Raw genomic sequence first — 18,377 nt, forward strand, 5'->3', positions numbered from 1 at the left:
CTGAACATCATAGGAAGTAGAAAAGGCCCCTCTATTTCTTCTTTTCTTTATTCTTTAGTTCAATATTAATGAGACAAACTAAGATAAATAATTTATAAATTAAAAGATTTTGGCTCACCAGCACATCAGAATTTGCATCATCTGAATCTCATACCTACACTTATTGAGGCTCAGTTTAAACAGCGCCTTCTGGTGGTACTCGGTTGACATTTTTCAACATTGAATCACTTAACAAAATGGCTGTAAGAACCAGCAATGCTTTTAATACATTTAGTACTGCGTAACTTATTACATATCTAACAGTTTAAAAGCAGCAGTTTATGATTGCCTCTATGTTCCTTTAGGTTAAGGATCTAAATTTACATCTACATCTGAACTTACGTGAGCTTTGGGACAATTCAGGTTGCTCGTTGCTGAGTACATGTCTTACCGCCGACCACAAGATGGCGCTGTTCAGACTGAGCAGCTTCTGTAATACTGACTAACGCACTCTTACACAGCATAACACAACACAAAGAGAGAGTAACTGGTCAAACACTGACCTGCCTGAACATTTGTAGGTCCACGATAAATTATGGGCAAGAAGCATAAAAAGCATAAATCAGAGAAGCACACGTACGAAGGTAGGATGTGGTATTTAAATGGTTTATGTTTTTATTAGCTACATAACTGCGGTAACGGACGGCTAACTTAGCTAGCCGCTTTTGAATCACGTTAGCCTTCGAGCTAGCCGGCACTTTATCCATCTGACTTAATAATAAATGGATGGATGGATGAATGAATGAATAGATGGGTAGGTAGGTAGATATGTAGATAGATAGATAGATAGATAGATAGATAGATAGATAGATAGATAGATAGATAGATAGATAAGTAGGTAAACGGACTGATCCCACAGGGAAATTATAATTTTACAACAGTCAGTTCACAGACATACAACACAGTACAAGCAAAAAGATGTAGAAGAATATTGAGGCTCAGTTAAATTAAAAGATCACAGTAAGACAGAGATTAAAATGTATATAAAACACAAAAACAACAACGATACATTGTTTACAAAAGTGCATTCAGGTGGGAATGTGAGAACTGCACACTGAAGAAGATTATCAAAGTAGAAATGTTGCAAAATTTAATTCTACTGTTTATGAACATGTTCATTGTGTATATATATATATATATATATATATATATATATATATATATATATATATATATAAAATTGTGAATTTAAGAAAATTAAGAAATTGTTTTCTTTTTATTTTAAACTGAAAGTAGCTTAGCTTAGTTTCTTGAATGGTTATATATTGTGTAAGTGAAGCTCCTACAGCGGTTCTGACTGTAATACTAATGACAGGTTTATAACGTGCTGCTTATGGGTTCTATAGTAACAGCCAGTTCATTAGAGATTGAATGGAATAAAGGGAATGTGATAATTTATATGAAGGTCTAGTTCTCTACGAAGGAGTACAGTGTAACACTGTACCATATACCATGTTCATGACGGAGGAGTTTGTACTTTTCTGTTTTCTGTTTAACACGTGAGAATATATGAGAGGCCGCTGAAGGAACGAGTGTTTATAGCTGCTATAATAGAAATGAGAGCAGGAAAATAAACAGTGGTTTCAGCAATGTTCCACAGCATCAAGTGTAACTATGAAATTATTGCGAGGAATCGAACATTTGAGGATGTTGTTATAGGAACATTGGAGTCATGACATTTGAAAATGTTTACTACGTCCCAGTTTACCTACTTATACTGTTAGGGTGTGTAAATATACATTTAATATCAGACAAACTGCCTGTGAGTAAAGAAAAGTATAAAAATTGTACAAATTTTCTGGTGTGTGTATAAAAAATGTTTCAAATTCAGTTGTAAAATACGTAATGTTGCTGACTAAAATGATCAAAATTGTCTTTTTTTCTATTGCGTACAATTTTCTTTTGGCACCCAACAACAATAAAAATAATAGCACAATTTTAGTTTTGTACAAAAAAAAAAAATTTTAGTTTGCCACTTGCTTGTGTACAGTATTTTTTATTTAAATACTTTAGAGGGGGAAAAAGTAGAAACACTGTTAACAGTTAAACAGATGACAGATTTAAGCCTGACGTACTGCTGGTGTGTAATATACCGTGTATTTTTTTGTCTGTCAGAATACACAGACCGGCCTCTGAAGCTAGTTTTGAAAGTAGCAGGTAATGAGGTCACCACAGGCAGCGCCAGCCTCGAACCTGTTCACAACGATCAGGTAGATTCTGACAAACACAAGGACAAAAAGAAAAAGAAGAAAAAGAAGGACGAAAAGGACAAAGAAAGCCCCCCAGGTTCACCCGGCGAGGACAGGAAGAGAAAGGTAATAAATAACAGTGTTTGTGTAAATGTTAATGAGGATGTTACGATAATGTTTAACAGTCGCGTGTGCATACATTTGGAAACAGTTTAGCGTTTTGTGTGCTTCTAGATGACGAAGAAGAGGAAAGGTCACGATTCAGGAGATCAGGACTGGGACGAGCAGAGCAGAACTCCGGTCCGGTCATATGTGTCCCAGGATAAACCCCTCACTCCCTCACTGGCTAAACCAGAAGGTGTTTGTTTTCCAGTATCAATGCGGATACAAATAGATGAATTTTTTTTGGTCCTCTGTCCATGCAAAGCAAAAAAAAAAAAAAGTCACTATATGATTGCCTGCTGTTTGGCACATGATGTCTATGAATAGACGTGTATGTAAAATGTTAGCATGAGGATTTCTTACGAGGCATAATAATGATGTAATCAAGCCTACATTATTTCAAATCAAATTTTATTTGTCACATACATACAGAGTACGACATGCAGTGAAATTCACAGATTTGTTAAACTGCATATGTTACATCATACTTTCTTTCTCTCTCTCGCTCTTTGTATACTGTATATATTTGGGCTGTCGAAATAAATTTGTTAAAACGTTAAACCAAATCCATTTGAACAGCACTGATTTTATTAACGTGCAATTAATGCAGTAAATAAAATAAATATTATATATATAAATAAATGTAACAGGTGAAATTTAAAGCTTTAAAAACATTTATCAATGGTGTCCTTTTCTAACATTTTTGATCACTAAACATTTGTTTTACTGACCTGCCATGATGCAGTCATCCGGCAATTAAAATCGTCCATGTGGAAACAGCAAAAGTTCCACTTGGTATACTGATGATTTTATGAAAACCCCTTACATGTGATAAAGCATCCATATTTGTATATGGTCATGTTGATTAGAGAATTAGAAACTTGAAAAGTATTAAGTAGAGGTACATTTTAGAACAGATAAAAAATATGCGATTAATCCCGAGTTAACACGTGACAATCATGCGATTAATTTTGATAAAATATTTTAGCTGACTATATACAGAGTGTGTGTGTGTGTGTGTAGTGTGTAGTGTGTGTGTGTGTATGTACAGTGTGTAAAGTCTAACTCCTTTGCTCTGTTTCTTTGTTGTGTTTTGTCCCAAATAGATAAAGAACAGACTCCACTACAGGAAGCACTGAGTCAGCTGATCAGGCAGTTACAGAGGTCAAAAGATGTTGTGAATACCTTATTACTTTGTAAAATCTTATGTTCCTTGAATGAATCCTTGCTGCTGTACTTAATATTTATAGTTTGCTTATAAAAGAAAAGAGACAAACATTCTGTATACTATAAAAATAATTATTTAGTTTATATTATTATATATTGTTTATTGCCTTTAGATGCAGTGTTTCCCTACTTATTATTTACATGAAATATTTGCATGGCTTGGTGTCATGTCAGGCGGTCAAATTTTTATACGAAAGAAAAATCAAGGCATAAGTTGATTTCCTGCTCCTCAGAATTTAGTTGGGACTCTTCTACTCATTAAAATGACATGCAAAGCGTTCAGTTTGATTTGCAATTCTGTTGTTTGTAGTAATGGTTCAATAAACTTTAAAGCTAAAATAAAGCTTTTTTGTTGTTGTTTTGTTTTAGAAAAGACCCAAATGCATTTTTCTCGTTCCCTGTGACGGATCTGATCGCTCCTGGCTACACTCTGATCATTAGGAGGCCCATGGATTTCAGCACGATGAAGGAGAAGGTGAAAAGAGAGTGCTACCAGTCCCTCGATGAACTAAAGGTACTCTGTTTAGTTCAATCACACCCACCGTAATTTGGCATACGTGGCAGATGTATGACCTCGCAATACCTTTTCTTTAAACAGATGGATTTCAGGATTATGTGCGAGAACGCCATGATTTACAACAAGCCAGATACAATTTACTACAAGGCTGCAAAAAAGCTTCTTCACTCTGGAATGAAGATTTTAAACCCTGTGAGTTCCCGTTTGGACACGTGCTTGTTTTAGTGCACTGTGGACACTAGGGGCAGTACACTGTTGCATTAAGACTGGAGCATGGGGTATTACAGCATGTTAACATTAGGATGAAAGAATAGGTTAAGATAAGGGTGAAATGAAAACTTCATTTTGAAGCATGTGCATTAGTGATGGCTATTTATTTACTTGTTTAAGTGTGTGTGTGTGTGTGTGTGTGTGTGTGTGTGTGTGTGTGTGTTTATGTAGGAAAGGCTTGAAAGCCTGAAGCAGAGCATTGAGTTTATGGCAGACCTAAAACCAGGCAGAGGATCAGAGGACGGAGAGGAACAGAGGTCATCCAGTGACCCCAAGGACAGGTCGTCTCCTATGGATACCAGTGACAACTCGCAGTCACCCAGAGTGGCGCACCGAGACACGCCCAGGTACCACCACCTAATATCATGTGATACCTCTCATCAGCTCACTCACACCTCAGTACTGCAGCACTGTCCTAATGTTTTTATTTTACTCTTCAATCATTTTTTGATATTTTAAAATGTGACTGACCAATAACAAAGCAGGTCGTAATCACACGATCCTCAGAACAGAAATAACTGCTTATGGCCGGTTGTGTTTGTCCCAGAGAAGCATTTAAATAAATATTGTGCTATGAATAAAATGATGTGAGAAAACACATATGGCAAAGAGCGACTGCATCATCCAAAAACATTACTGTAGGTCAGGAGTGTCACTGTAGTCCTTCTCTCTCTCTCTCTCTCTCTCTCTCTCTCTCTCTCTCTCTCTCTCTCTCCTCCCTCCCTCCCTCCCTCCCTCCTCTCTGTACATTATTTCTTTGTGTCCATGTGTCTGTCTCTCCCTCTTAGTCTTTATATATATATTTTGGGTCTGTAGCTATCAATTGTTTTATTAATCGAATATTCTACCGATTATTCCAACAATTAATGGAGTAATCGTATAAGAAGTACTTTTTCTTTATTAAAGAGCTATACTAAATATACAAGAGAAAATAAGACGAGTCTCTTAAAATAAACAAGTCATTTGTTTTCTTTTTAGAAAAGTTGACATTTAATTTCTGAAATTGCACACAAGAATATCTGTGAAAACGAAACCCATTTAGTGCATTTAACTGCAATGTTACATCAAAATGCAAATATAAATATATAAATAAAATGTACAAAAACATTTCAAAATAAACGCACTGCACAATGTTTTACTTTGTTAATTTGTTTGTTTTAGTCTGGAATTTTCCCAAACTTAGGAAACATTTCGTCGTTTTCCTGAATCCTCTGGAACTCCGCTTCCACCACATTAAAAAAAAGTTTGGCTAATTCCAGTTGGCTAATTCTAAACAGTTTTTTTCTCGCAATTCTGACTTTAGTTCTTGTAAACATCCAACATTTCTGGTGCATCCACCGGTAACTATGTTGTGGGCCTGAAGTTTGAAGCTGTTGGTGTATGAACAAGGCGCCTCTGCTTCATCTGTCTTGTTCCGTCTCCTCCAGAGCTGATTGTTAGACAGAGTTCTCTTCAGGGATCAGAGCCACAGTTTGATACTATGTACTTTTATTGATTGTAGCCCATTTTATTTTCAATGTGTAAAATTTTCTGGCACTTTGGGGGGTGACGCTGCTCAGTTGGCTAAAATAAACTTGGAATTGCAAAAAAAAAAAAAAAAAAAAAAAACGTTTGGCAGAAAACGGGCTTTCAGGGAAAACACAATGCTCTATATGTTTGTTGCCAGTTAATTTTTTTTTTTTATAAATGTCCACGAGGTGAGACATGTCAAGCACTTAATATTTTTATAAAAGTTTTAATGATCCCCGCTCGTCTGTCTTTGTTTCCAGTAAGGAAGCCAAAGAGGAAGCTCAGAGGAGCGCAAACCAGGCAGAGAAAGATCTAGAAGAGATTAAAAAGATTATAGAAGAGTCTGGAGGTAAACTGTCCATCAGAAGCCTTCAGTGTGAGGTGAGTTACTAACTGCACCATGAGGCAGGTTTTTGGCATCATTTTTCATTTTAGACTTTGAAGGTCTAAAAACAAAAAAAAAAAAAAACCCACTGGTTTGTTTAATTGCTCTTGAATATTTCTTTGCTACGTTTTAATTTACCTGGTAGCTGGACTTTGAGAGGAGGAAGTCTGATGGTACGACTACGCTGGGCATCGCGAACCCTGCTGAACCGAATGCTGGAGGTAACAGTGTGTGGTGTTTATATAAAGATAATTACAGTGATTTAATTTAATATAAAATGTGTAAGCAGTGATTTAATTGTTGGTCATCAATTTAAGTGCAGGGGTAAGGATGTGAGGGGTGAGTATTTTAAGGTGTAACTGTCTTATTTACTACATAGTTTACTGTAATGTGTGTGTGTGTGTGTGTGTGTGTGTGTGTGTGTGTGTGTGTGTGTGTGTGTGTGTGTGACTGGCAGATCCAGGGTACTGTTCAGTGAAGCTGGGGATGATGGGAGGCCGGCTGCAGACTGGAGTAAACACTTTGCAGGGTTTTAAAGAGGACAAAAGAAACAGAGTCACTCCTGGTAACACACATGTTTTTCTGTCTTTCTTACTTTATATCTTTCTTTTCTTTGGTTTCTATTTTTCTTACACTGTCTCTCCCTCTGTCTCCTTTTTTGTTTGTCTGCCCATCTTTCTGTCTGTGTTTATTCTTCTCTCCCTTTCTGTCTGTCTCTCCTACATTGGATCTCTCGCTCTGCTTTTCTTTGTCTGTCTGTCTGTCTATGTATCTTTTTTTCACTCTTGTACACTTTCTCATGCATTCTCTCTCTCTCTTTCTCAGTTTCTCTCTTTCAGTGCATCTCTTGATCTCATCTCCTGATTTCTTTTTTTTTTTTTTTTGCATGTTTGTTACACAAATGTTTCAGATGATCAAACTAATTTAAATATTAGTAAAAGATAACACAAGTCAACACAACATGCAGTTTTTAAATGAAGGTTTTTATTATTGAGGGAAAACTAAATCCAAAACTACATGGCCCAGTGTGAAAAAGTGTTTGCCCCCTAAACCTAATAACTGCTTGGGCCGCCCTCAGCAGCAACAACTGCAATCAAGCGTTTGCGATAACTTGCAATGAGTCTGTTACAGCGCTGTGGAGGAATTTTGAGCATGAACCACCTTTTTAAGGTCATGCCACAGCATCTCAATAGGATTCAGGTCAGGAATTTGACTAGGCCACTCCAAGTCCTTATTTTGTTTTTCTTCAGCCATTCAGAGGTTGGCAACACTTTTTCACACCACCTTACACAGGTATTTTTATATTTCTTTCTTATGGAAACAGTTGATTTATTATTAAATGCTGAACCGTAGCTATTTAAAGTGTACTGAAGTTATTCGCAGTAGGGTGATTACGACTCCTCACTCATCTCTCCCATAGTCTTTTTCTTTCAAAATTAATTTAACACGGACACCAGAAAGATTGTAAAGATCTTCTCAGAGTGCTGACACCGGAGACTCCTTTCATGAACATTACATCAATGTTTTCTAGCTTTAAAATATCAGTTATATGGAGCACTTGCTGTCCCTGTGCATGAGCTGCCACTCCAGAAACGATAACATATTAGGATGAGCACTTTAATATAAACCCAAATATGTTTCAACCACAAATTACTGTATAAGTCGTATATAAATTAAATCCACACCAGTCAGATTCAAGATTTCAATTGCACTAATTAGACATTTCAGAGCTGCGAGGTGAGTTGAGGACACCGGCCCGTGTGTGTGCCTGGATAACCTGTGATCCCGTGTAACACGTCTGTCTGTCGATGTTTTTGTTTCAACAGTGATGTATATGAATTATGGACCGTACAGCTCATACGCTCCGACGTATGACTCCAGCTTCGCAAACATCAGCAAAGAAGACTCTGATCTGATCTACTCCTGCTATGGCGATGAGTCCAGCCTGCAAGGTTCTGAGAGGTGTGTGTTTACATTATTTTGGGTAATGTGTGCATATTCGAATACAGGATTGGACTTGCAAAATGTGCTGTAAAATATTATACATCATACAGTGATTACAATTTTAATCCAGAACTGATTATTTTTTATGTAATATAAGCAATAGGAAATGCCTGAACAATTACCTACTGCTGTGTGTGTGTGTGTGTGTGTGTGTGTGTGTGTGTGTGTGTGTGTGTGTGTGTGTGTGTAAAACTGAGTCAGCGAATCCAACCCCCACACAGTCAATGCAACCATTCATATTCATCACAGCACACTCACTTCGGAATGTTATTTAACACTTGTGCATATGTCGCGTGTGTGGCACATTTTAGTATTGCAGAATTCCTGGCCAAGTCAGAGGAGCACATGAGCAGACTGGCGGATAATATTTTGGACTCTCTGACCAATGGAGAGCACTCCAGACATCTGAAAGAGACTGAGGCTGTAAGGATGAATGTTTTTGTTTGTTTGTTTGTTTTTTTTACTAAATTCCATATTGTTGAACATAAGTTCTTTCTTCCAAGATCAGACTGCTGATTTTATAATGATACAAGTTCCAGTGTTTTACTCAAAATCATGTTTAAAATAAAGTTGATCGTAGAACTGTTTCATGATGAATAGGATATGTGTCAATAATAATCTCATGAAATATGATCTTGGATCCTGTGCTTTTACCAGTTCTTTACATATTGGACATCAATGTTCAAACTATTGATTGACTGATTAATAAAAATAAAAAAAAACAGTATAACACTTTCTCTTCTGTAGAGTGGCCAAGAAGGCAAAGAGCCAGCAGAGAAGTCTAACACTGCTGATGATGTTGAGGTAAGACAGTATACAAAAAGGGGAAACACTTTTTTTTAAACATCAGTGTTTATTTATAGCTGACTTTATTTAGTCTGCATGATTCTAAAGGTTTTCATTAGTCAGTTTTGGCACAGTGGGAAATTCCCACGGCCTTAAACCGCTGAGTCACACCTTTTCACCTATTCATATTCATGTCAGGGCAGACATTGTACAATATAACATTCACAAACAAATCTTAAAAAAAAATCAAAATAATGTGGAGTAATGTGTGTGTGTGTGTGTGTGTGTGTGTGTGTGTGTGTGTGTGTGTGTGTGTGTGTGTTACAATTAAAAACCCACTTTTGAAAAATGTATGAAGCCCAGCAGAATGGAACACTGAATTTCATCAATTATTCAAATGCAGTGCTCATAGATCAGTATGTTTACTTTTGTACCTCAGTTATTTAAGCAGGCCATCTGTAATTTCAGTCAAGTACAAAAAAACAAAAAAACAATTTGTTTAGCTTATTGCAGATAGTTGTAGCTGTTTTATTATATAACCAATGTAACCAGAGTCCAGTTTTTGCTGAAGATAAAATTCAGCAGCATGCACAGTCACATTTTTCTGTGACTGAGTAAAGTAGAACGTTACATAAGTTACTGAAATATGAATTGATATAAATGGTATAATATGGTTTGAAGGGTTTTGAGTGTATTAAGTTTGTATGCAAATGTTGATCTAAAAGCAAAACAATTTAAAAAGTTGTTCAACCTATTAAATGGAGTCTTTTACGAGTTTGAGAACAAACAACTTTAGCTAAAAAACCCACAATAGAATAATTAAAGGGTGCGTGGTAGCAGAACGTGATGAATAATTCCTTACTTGATGGGGTGTGCGGTCAAAATGGCTTAATCAGCATCGCTGCACACGCTCTGGCATTGTGCGGCTGTCAGTTAACGTTTTTGTGCTCACGGAGGTTTTTGTTTGAAAAAATCCCTGTGCCAAAAAATATAAAGCAGCTGAACAGCACTTTTTTTTTTGCAGCAGAGTAACTTTTGAAGGCAAATACAATGCCGTTTTAAAGTCTTGATGAATTTGTTTTTTATGGTGGGGGTCAGTTTTAGGTTTTGATGCTTATGATAATCTAAATAATAGATACGTCTTATTATATCACTGTTAATCATGAAAGGAAAAAAAGCATTTTAATTACTAAATCTTTGTACATCCTTGTAATATGTCATTAAAACCCTAAAGAAAAGATGATTCCCTGGATGTCCTCTTTTCTTTAGAGACGGACTGTGATGGACAGAAATGCGTCCGGTTATTTATTTATTTTTTTAACTCCCATCTGAACTCTACTTCATCGGGTAAACCATCTGATCGCATGCAGTGAACATGACCCCATAACAACCCTAATCGTGATGGAGGTTTTCAAATATCAATTTTGTAGCAAGTTCTCATTTTTTATACTATACCCCCTTATACTCCTCCCATTCACTCAAGACTCCTAAAGCCTTCGGAAGGTCAGAGTTGGATGTCTGTGAAAGTTCCCTCAGACCTACTGTGAAACTAAACAATTCCTAACCAAAGAGTGGAGAGGAACACATTTTATGTGAAGGACCTAACAAAACCTTAAACATTCTTAAAAAGTCTGCCATATTTCACAAACGGACTACGAATAGTTACGAACATTCGATTGTTTTAAAAAGAATTAAAATGTCAGGCTTTCAGTAGGTTCAGTTCTGAGTTGCTGTGTTGTTGTTCTGCGAGCTCAGAGCACCAGACTGCAGGAGTTAGTATCCTACCCTGGTAAGCCTGGTAAAGCAGACAGAACCCCAGTATGATGTCTTTTTCTGCTTCTCTGCTCTAAAGCAGCTGTGTAAACAAAGCCAGTCTACCCTCCCACACACACACACACACACACACACACATAGGAGCATTTGAGGATGGGTTCCCTCTTGAGTCTGGTTCCTCTGAAGGTTTGAAATGCCATCTCAGGGCTGTTTGTCTTGCCACAGTCACCACTGGGACAAACTTACAGTTATAAGAAACAATCTTGTACATTCTTTGTCTAGTTTGGAGACCATGTTCACTGTTAAAAGCGCTCTCACGTCTACCAAAAAAAAAAGCCATGGGTGCAAAGTTCCATTCAAAAATGTATTCATAATCCTGGCCAAGTTTAATATGTTCCTTCCTGGAAAGCGGTTTCTTTGAAGCGGGTGCGAGTCTCCTCGTTTCTCTGCTGGTGATGTGAATTAAGTAACAATGGCATAAATAACAAGGTGTAACATTTTGCACTGGATAAGTCAAGCATTTATTGTTTTCACTAACAAATAGTTCATTTCCTTCCTTATGTGGGTCACTTGATATGCTGTGTTTGTATGAATAAAGAGGCAAAGTGTGATAAAGGATGTAGGTGGGAGCAAAGGTTTGGGATTTTTTATTTTATTTTTTTGGGGTGTTAGAAAAATAAATAAAAATAAAAGAATTAAACCTGGCATATTGTGTTGCTCAGCAAGATGAAGCCGTTATTTTTTTATGTTCAATTTAATTAAATTAAAGTTTATTTCTATAGCGCTTTTCACAATGGACATTGTTTCAAAGCAGCTTTACAGAATGTAAGAATTATAGAACAAAATTTGTAATAAGCAAACTATTCGTATTTGGCTCCAATGAGCAACTCTCATTTTTTGAGTTAGAATTGTTTTTAAATATCTACCTGCCACCATATCAAAAGTTTTTTTCTTGTCTTGCTGAACATGCCCCCCATTTTCCTCTCTTCCCCTCTTTAGGTGGTCAGGTCAGAGGTCAAATCTGCAAACAGCATGACCGTTCTGAATTCAGTCATCAGTTTGGGTTTGGGTCTCGACATCTTACCAGAAAGCTTTGACTCACAGGGTGAGTGTTTGCACTTGTTAAAGCACAGACCACACAAAACTCATCCAAATCCACCTCACCGCATCCTTTAGTCCTTATTTAAAATGAATCAATAAATGTATATGGCTGCTGAATAGAATTGCGATTTTCCTTTAGGCCATACCCACTGCCTGAACCTGCTTTTGTCGTGCCTTTTTCAAGTGAAAGCAGAATATTTGTAGACCATATTGACCTTTTTCCCCTCACATCTCAGAAGCTGAACAGTTCCAGAAGAAGCTGGACGAGACAACCGTTTTGCTGAGGGACCTGCACGAAGCTCAAAAGAAAGACTCAGTGCCAAACAGCCTCCTAATATGATCTGCCTGCTCGCACCACTGCCAAGGAACTACAGCTAGGTACACATGTACACAACATTCCTACACACACACACAGGTTTTTTTCTGACTCTTAACTATAGATCACAATTATATACTTATAATTAACCCAGCACAAGTTTATCAGGTTTTTTGTTTTCTGAAACGTCACGATGATGTGTGTTGTTTTTTTGTGTGTGTAGCGGAGAAGGTGACTGAAAACCTGGCTCAGCTGACCAGTCAGGTGACTCCTGGAGATGTGAGCAGTGTGTATGGCATTAGGAAAGCTATGGGCATATCAGTGCCTAGTGAACCTGCAGAAGATACATTCACACACCTGACCACAGGTACAGAACACATGCACAAACACTGTTTATGCAGCAAATAAATGTTTCAGTGTAAGACATTTGTTTACTTTTCTAATACCTTAAACCCAAACCATTTGCATCAGTAGTGCTACTAATAATTTCCTACACCTTTTGTTTGATTAGCTGTAATTCCCGAGCGTAGGTGCAGTTTATAGTACAACATTACATAATGCTAACATTGACATTATAACATCATGTGAAGTGGATAACACTTGATTATTTCTGCATCACGGCACCTGTTAGTGGGTGGGATATTTTAGGCAGCAAGTGAACATATTGTTCTCAAAGTTGACGTGTTAGAAGGAGGAAAAATGGGTGTGTTTGAGACAAAGGCCAGGTTGTGATGGTTAGATGACTGGTTTAGAGCATCTCCAAATCTGCAGCTGTTGTGAGTTTAGCCTGCAGTGGTCAGTATCTATCAAAAGTGGTCAATAGAAGGAACCAGTGGTAAACCAGTGACAAGGTCATGGGCAGCCAAAGGCTCATTGATGCACGTGGTGAGCACATGCTCGACAGGTCAGAACTGTTTTTGCAGCAAAAAGGGGGAACAACACAATATTAGGCAGGTGCCCATAATTTTATGTCTTATTGATTGGTGTGTGTGTGGTGTGTATATATATTAATATTTTATTTTTATTTATATATATATATATATGTGTGTGTGTGTGTATATATATATATATATATATATATATATATATATATATATATATATATATATATATATATATATATATATATATATATATATATATATATATATATATATATATATATAATGTGTGTATGTGTATGCTGCTCCAATAATTTCCATGAACTAAAGGATACTAGCCATTGTGTTTGTTCTGTAAGCTTAACAGAAATGTTTATCCCTTTTCAGTGGGAGCAGAACAGCTGGACAGTGTGGGTACGGGCTCTGATGTCGTCCCCACAGCGTAATTGTATTGGTCATTCCTGTGTTAATGGTGCTCATGTTGTCTAATGTTTATATGCAATTTGCTTAATAAATGTGTTTTTTTATTAAATAGTTTTTATGAAATCTGTCAATGCAGAAGATTTTTACTTTTAAAACGTTATGAGGTGGTATCAAAAAGTTTCATGACTTGCTCTAGAAACTAGAAAGTACTTTTATTTACGTTTACTCACCATCACCTTTAAAATAGTCCCCTTGCACAGCAATACGGTGCTCCCAGCATTCCTTTTTTGAAGCGTGCCAAGCACCTTTTGTGGTTCGCGTTGGACCGCCGCACTGGTGTGGCATCAGGAAAAGCGCGGAGTCTGCAGGAGGGAAATCTGGCATGTAGGGTGGGTAGGTGGGTGCGGAGGTGAGAACATGTTGTTTCCAGCAAAAAAACTTGCGTGAGGTGAGCTCGGTGACATGGTGCGCATGTGCTCAGAATAGCGGACTTGCTCAAAATAGCACCTAATGTACACTGAACACAATGTATTTTGGCACACTGACTTATGAAGGTCAGTGCTCCTGTGACTGCGCGTGCAGCCTTGTGCTGTTGATGTGTTCTAAAACTAGTCCCGAAGTTTATTGCTACCACCTCCTTTTCAGGCAATCTCAAATTACAGACAGTAATATTTACGGGCTTTCATAGATGTACCACCACAGCAAGCGTCGCACCTGAAACATGGGAAATTGTTTATTCCATACGACACTGTACACCTTACACCGAAGTTTAAAATGGGAAAGATGTTAGTTTCAGTTCAGTCATGTTACAGTACACCTACATTCTGTTTACCCTGTCTGCTTTATCTGCACACAGACTCCGCCCCTTCCTTATACATCACATCATACAGACAAGCAGCTGCAGCTCATGGCTAACAGGAAAGTGCAACATGGATACGTCTCAAATAGAAGGAGTCATAATGGGTGTCGGGCATGTTAGAAAAATGTTTCAGAAATATGTTGAAATATTTCCTTTTTTTTTTTTTTTGCAATCGAACAGATTGTACCGTAGTATTTATTTATTTTTGCTATGTTATGTTTAGGATGAGTAAGCAGATGACTAAATTACTTAATATTGATGTGTTGCAGTTAGAAGGAAATTATGGAAACGGGAAACCCAGTTTGAACTCGACAGCAACTTCTCAAAAAGGATTTCTGTCCTTCCAAAATTTTCACATCATGTCATAACATGTCATGGTAATATAATAATAATAATAATAATAATATTAATAATAATAATATTAATACATCCTCTTCCTGGTTGAGTCTGCAGATTCCATCGTTTGCTAGTAATGGCAGGTTTACGAAAAAAGATCTACGGTGTCAATCAGCAGTACAGAAAAGACCAAGTTTCCTCTTCTGGGAGTTTAGTTACTTGCATCCACAGTTTTTAAGGATCAGAACAGTGCAAGTTCATGGGCACTGAACACACACACAAAAAAATGCTACTCCAGCATTAGGTGGGAACGTTCAGTCTGGGCCAGTCTGTAAAATGTATATTTGTTCAAAGTTTCTGGCTTTGTGAGGATTTTTTAGGCTTCTGTCCCATGCCTTCCAACATTTTGAAGTTCCTTCAGGCTTTTATAACAGCATAAAAAAACAATTCACATTCCAAGAAATACCGTTAAAAAAAAAAAAATGGAAAACGCCATCCATCCAGCCGTGTTTGTGTGCATGTACGTGAACGTGAGCACTTTCAGCTGAGCCCCATTCCCTGCTGCTTATTGGAGTCTGTACATACAAAAAATGTTTTGAGTTCGCCTTTCCCCTTCACGTTGATCAGACCTCGGCAATCGCACGAGTATCCCAGATTCTGCAGCACGTCCGACGTCTCCTCCGTCACCTGAACCGTATATACAGCGTGTTAATTCACTGCTTAATAAAACTTGTTCTCCAGCCTTGATACTTCTACACATCGTTTCCATGCTTTGACATGCTGTAAATGTTGATGTTTTTCGGGTTGTTTACAACAGAACTGAAGAAATGCACATTATTAAACAAAGTTAAAAGCATTTCAGTGCAGAAATGTTCAGCTGTTAATATGTAGATCAAAGTGACTACGGCTACAACGCCCATTTCAGCGTTTTATTGTCCTTAATTTAACAACTTAATACATTTAAACTACAAATTATTGGCACCTCTTAAAGAAATTGTTACAAAATTATATTATCAAGTAAAACAATCTAAAATAAACCTTTTAAAACATTTAAAACAGTTGATGTACTTTGTAGTCACTTGACCATAACCAATAACATGCAAAGCATTTTCCCAACACCGATCATTTGCATGTGGTGATACTCACAGGCACTCCATAAGTTCAAGTGCAGACAGTGAGGGACATGAACAGCAATTTATTCTATACCGATAAATCTAGTTAATATAATATTAATGATACTGAATAAGCTCTAAATCTTCTGTCAGCTAAGGATTTTGTTTACAGCCCATCCTCTGTTTATATGGCACCAGAGATTCAGGCTATAAATGGAAAAATATATAACTTTGACAGTATATATTTTTTTTTTTTTTTTTTTTGGGGGTAATCTTAGTGGCTCATTATGAGTCAGCTGTTACTAAGCACTTCTGTCTTTCTCATATGATTAATCAAAAGCCAAAATGTCAAAAAAAAATAATTATAGGCCTTTGAGAAAATGTCAACTATAACCATCATGGCAATTTAGCTTTTTCAATATCATGTTTGACATTGTCTCTGGGGGGTTTATTATTTAATCTAGATTCAGCTTGTGGGTCATTGAAAGTCAGTTTAAAGATATCTAGAGCAGTAATTACCTGGATCCTGCCCAGTTCTCCGGTGCTCTCCATTCGGCTGGCTACGTTCACAGTGTTTCCCCAGATGTCGTATTGCGGCTTGCGTGCGCCGATCACCCCCGCTATTACCGGCCCGTGGTTTATCCCTGCACAAACACACAATCGACATGTTTACAAAACACTTGACAAAATATTTGTCATCAGGAAGCAATTTCTACGACAACATTATTTTTTTACGTGCCTTGGGAGTAAACAGTTAAACCGTTTTAACTGATGTGTATAAAAAAAACCACAATAATGACGTCACTGACCGAGTGTTTTCGCACATTCTAGTCCAATGTCAATTACTATTTATAACCATGGGTGAGAACCACATCACTTTATAAAGAGACTTGAGACATAATGGGTCGCTTGATTTGAGTTAGGCCTAGCACCTTCTTAACTAGAAAATTAAATGAAATTTATTTTCAATTTATGATAAGGCTTAATCTTAAACACTCTCTACATGGAATTAATAATACATTTTACCACATTTTAATTAATATATACAGTACAGCCGTTACACACTCGGCATTAAAGATTTTGTGCCACACGCATTAAATCTTCAGTCATAGAAATGAAACTTTGAATAGATCTTCCGAGTTAAAACAGAGCACTGAACAGCAGACTTTCAATAAACTCTCCTCCTTGATCGTTACTGCATCAGTGCAACAGCTGCACAGTTACTCTCCTGCATCTCTGATACATTCACTGCAGCCCACTTCAAGCAGATGAGCAGCTCGTGTGTATGTCATGTGTAAAGTGAACAGATTCATGGATGCTTGGAGCAGATTCATGGATGCTTGGAGCAGATTCATGGATGCATGGAGCTTCATGGATGCAAAGGATGGACAGATGGATGCTAAAATTAATTCAACCAAACAATATTCATCTTTTCCACATTCCCATGTGTGTTCCCAATGGGTTTTCTGGAGGTAAATGAATAGATACATTTATGGATGAACATTTAAATGAAAGAATGAATGGATGGATGATAAAATAGATGGATTAATAGTTTGGGAAAGGAAAGGAACTAGTAAGGAAAGTGGATGGATGGATGGATGGATGGATGGAGAAATGGATGGATGGATGGAGAGATGGATAAATAAGGAGTACAAAATAGACAGGGAATATTGACGGAGGGACAGTGGGTGAACTAATTGTTTGATATTATATATATTTGAGATTTTTTTATGAGAGGATAAATGAATGGAAAGGAAGATGAATAGATGGACAGAACAATGGCTGGATGGATGGATGCATTAATTACAAACTGTTAAATCAATGCATGAAAATAATCTGCATGTTCTCCTGGTGTCTAAGAAGTGTTCAAAAGTAGTGTGCTCCCAGGTATGAATGAGTGTGTGAGTGTGTGATGCACAGTATTCCGTCTGAAATGTGTGTGAGATTAACTGTAATCCGTCCAAAATGTATTCAGAATAAAGCTTTTTATGAAGACAATGAGTGGCAAGTTTATTGAATATTTAAAATGATCTATTCATAATCGAAACCAACTGCTTGCACAGCATCGCTCAACTTCTGAGCAGAAAACAGAATCTTAAAACCATGCTGTTCAATTATTAGGAATGTATGTGGTGTGTGTTTCTTGTCAGGCCTCCATGGACAAGAAATAAGTAGAACCGTGTGTATGTGGGTGTGTGTCACTACACTCACCCACACGCAGTCTAAAACTGTTAAATGAATGGCGGTTGATGCCGTCCAGCTTCCCCATCAGAGCGATGGCAAACTCCACCATGATGCCGATCTGCGCCGGCTGCCGCTCGCGGTCCTGCCAATACACAGCACTCACAATTACAATGTGGACTGTGAATACAATGGTGGGTAAAAGAATGGATAGATACTGTAGATGAATGGATGTTTAAACGGATGAATTCATAGATAGAACATTTTTTTTTAAAGAATTGATATATTAAAGTGATTAAGTGTAAAA

General features: G+C 37.2%; 2 protein-coding genes across 2 annotated transcripts in view; one reads left to right on the top strand and one right to left on the bottom strand.

Annotated features, from left to right (window-relative positions):
* The first annotated feature begins 465 nt into the window (after positions 1-465).
* On the top strand, positions 466-13,691 carry brd7 (bromodomain containing 7). Its single transcript, XM_046840068.1, is given in 19 exon segments — positions 466-623; positions 2,155-2,354; positions 2,463-2,586; positions 3,497-3,554; positions 3,987-4,131; positions 4,216-4,326; positions 4,576-4,751; positions 6,174-6,294; positions 6,444-6,519; positions 6,756-6,863; positions 8,125-8,260; positions 8,614-8,725; positions 9,050-9,106; positions 11,861-11,966; positions 12,199-12,258; positions 12,261-12,317; positions 12,320-12,340; positions 12,502-12,645; positions 13,547-13,691. Coding segments are annotated over 19 exon segments (1,920 nt in total). The 5' UTR covers positions 466-574; the 3' UTR covers positions 13,606-13,691.
* Positions 13,692-14,290: 599 nt separating this feature from the next.
* adcy7 (adenylate cyclase 7) overlaps positions 14,291-18,377 on the bottom strand; it is a 79,656-nt gene continuing 75,569 nt past the window's right edge. Inside the window, 3 exon segments of the mRNA XM_046840069.1 lie at positions 14,291-15,464; positions 16,409-16,533; positions 18,101-18,215. Of these exon segments, the coding sequence (XP_046696025.1) occupies positions 15,318-15,464; positions 16,409-16,533; positions 18,101-18,215 (387 nt within the window). The 3' untranslated portion in view covers positions 14,291-15,317.

The sequence above is a fragment of the Silurus meridionalis genome, chromosome 26 (assembly GCF_014805685.1).
Source record: "Silurus meridionalis isolate SWU-2019-XX chromosome 26, ASM1480568v1, whole genome shotgun sequence".
NCBI lineage: Eukaryota > Metazoa > Chordata > Actinopteri > Siluriformes > Siluridae > Silurus > Silurus meridionalis.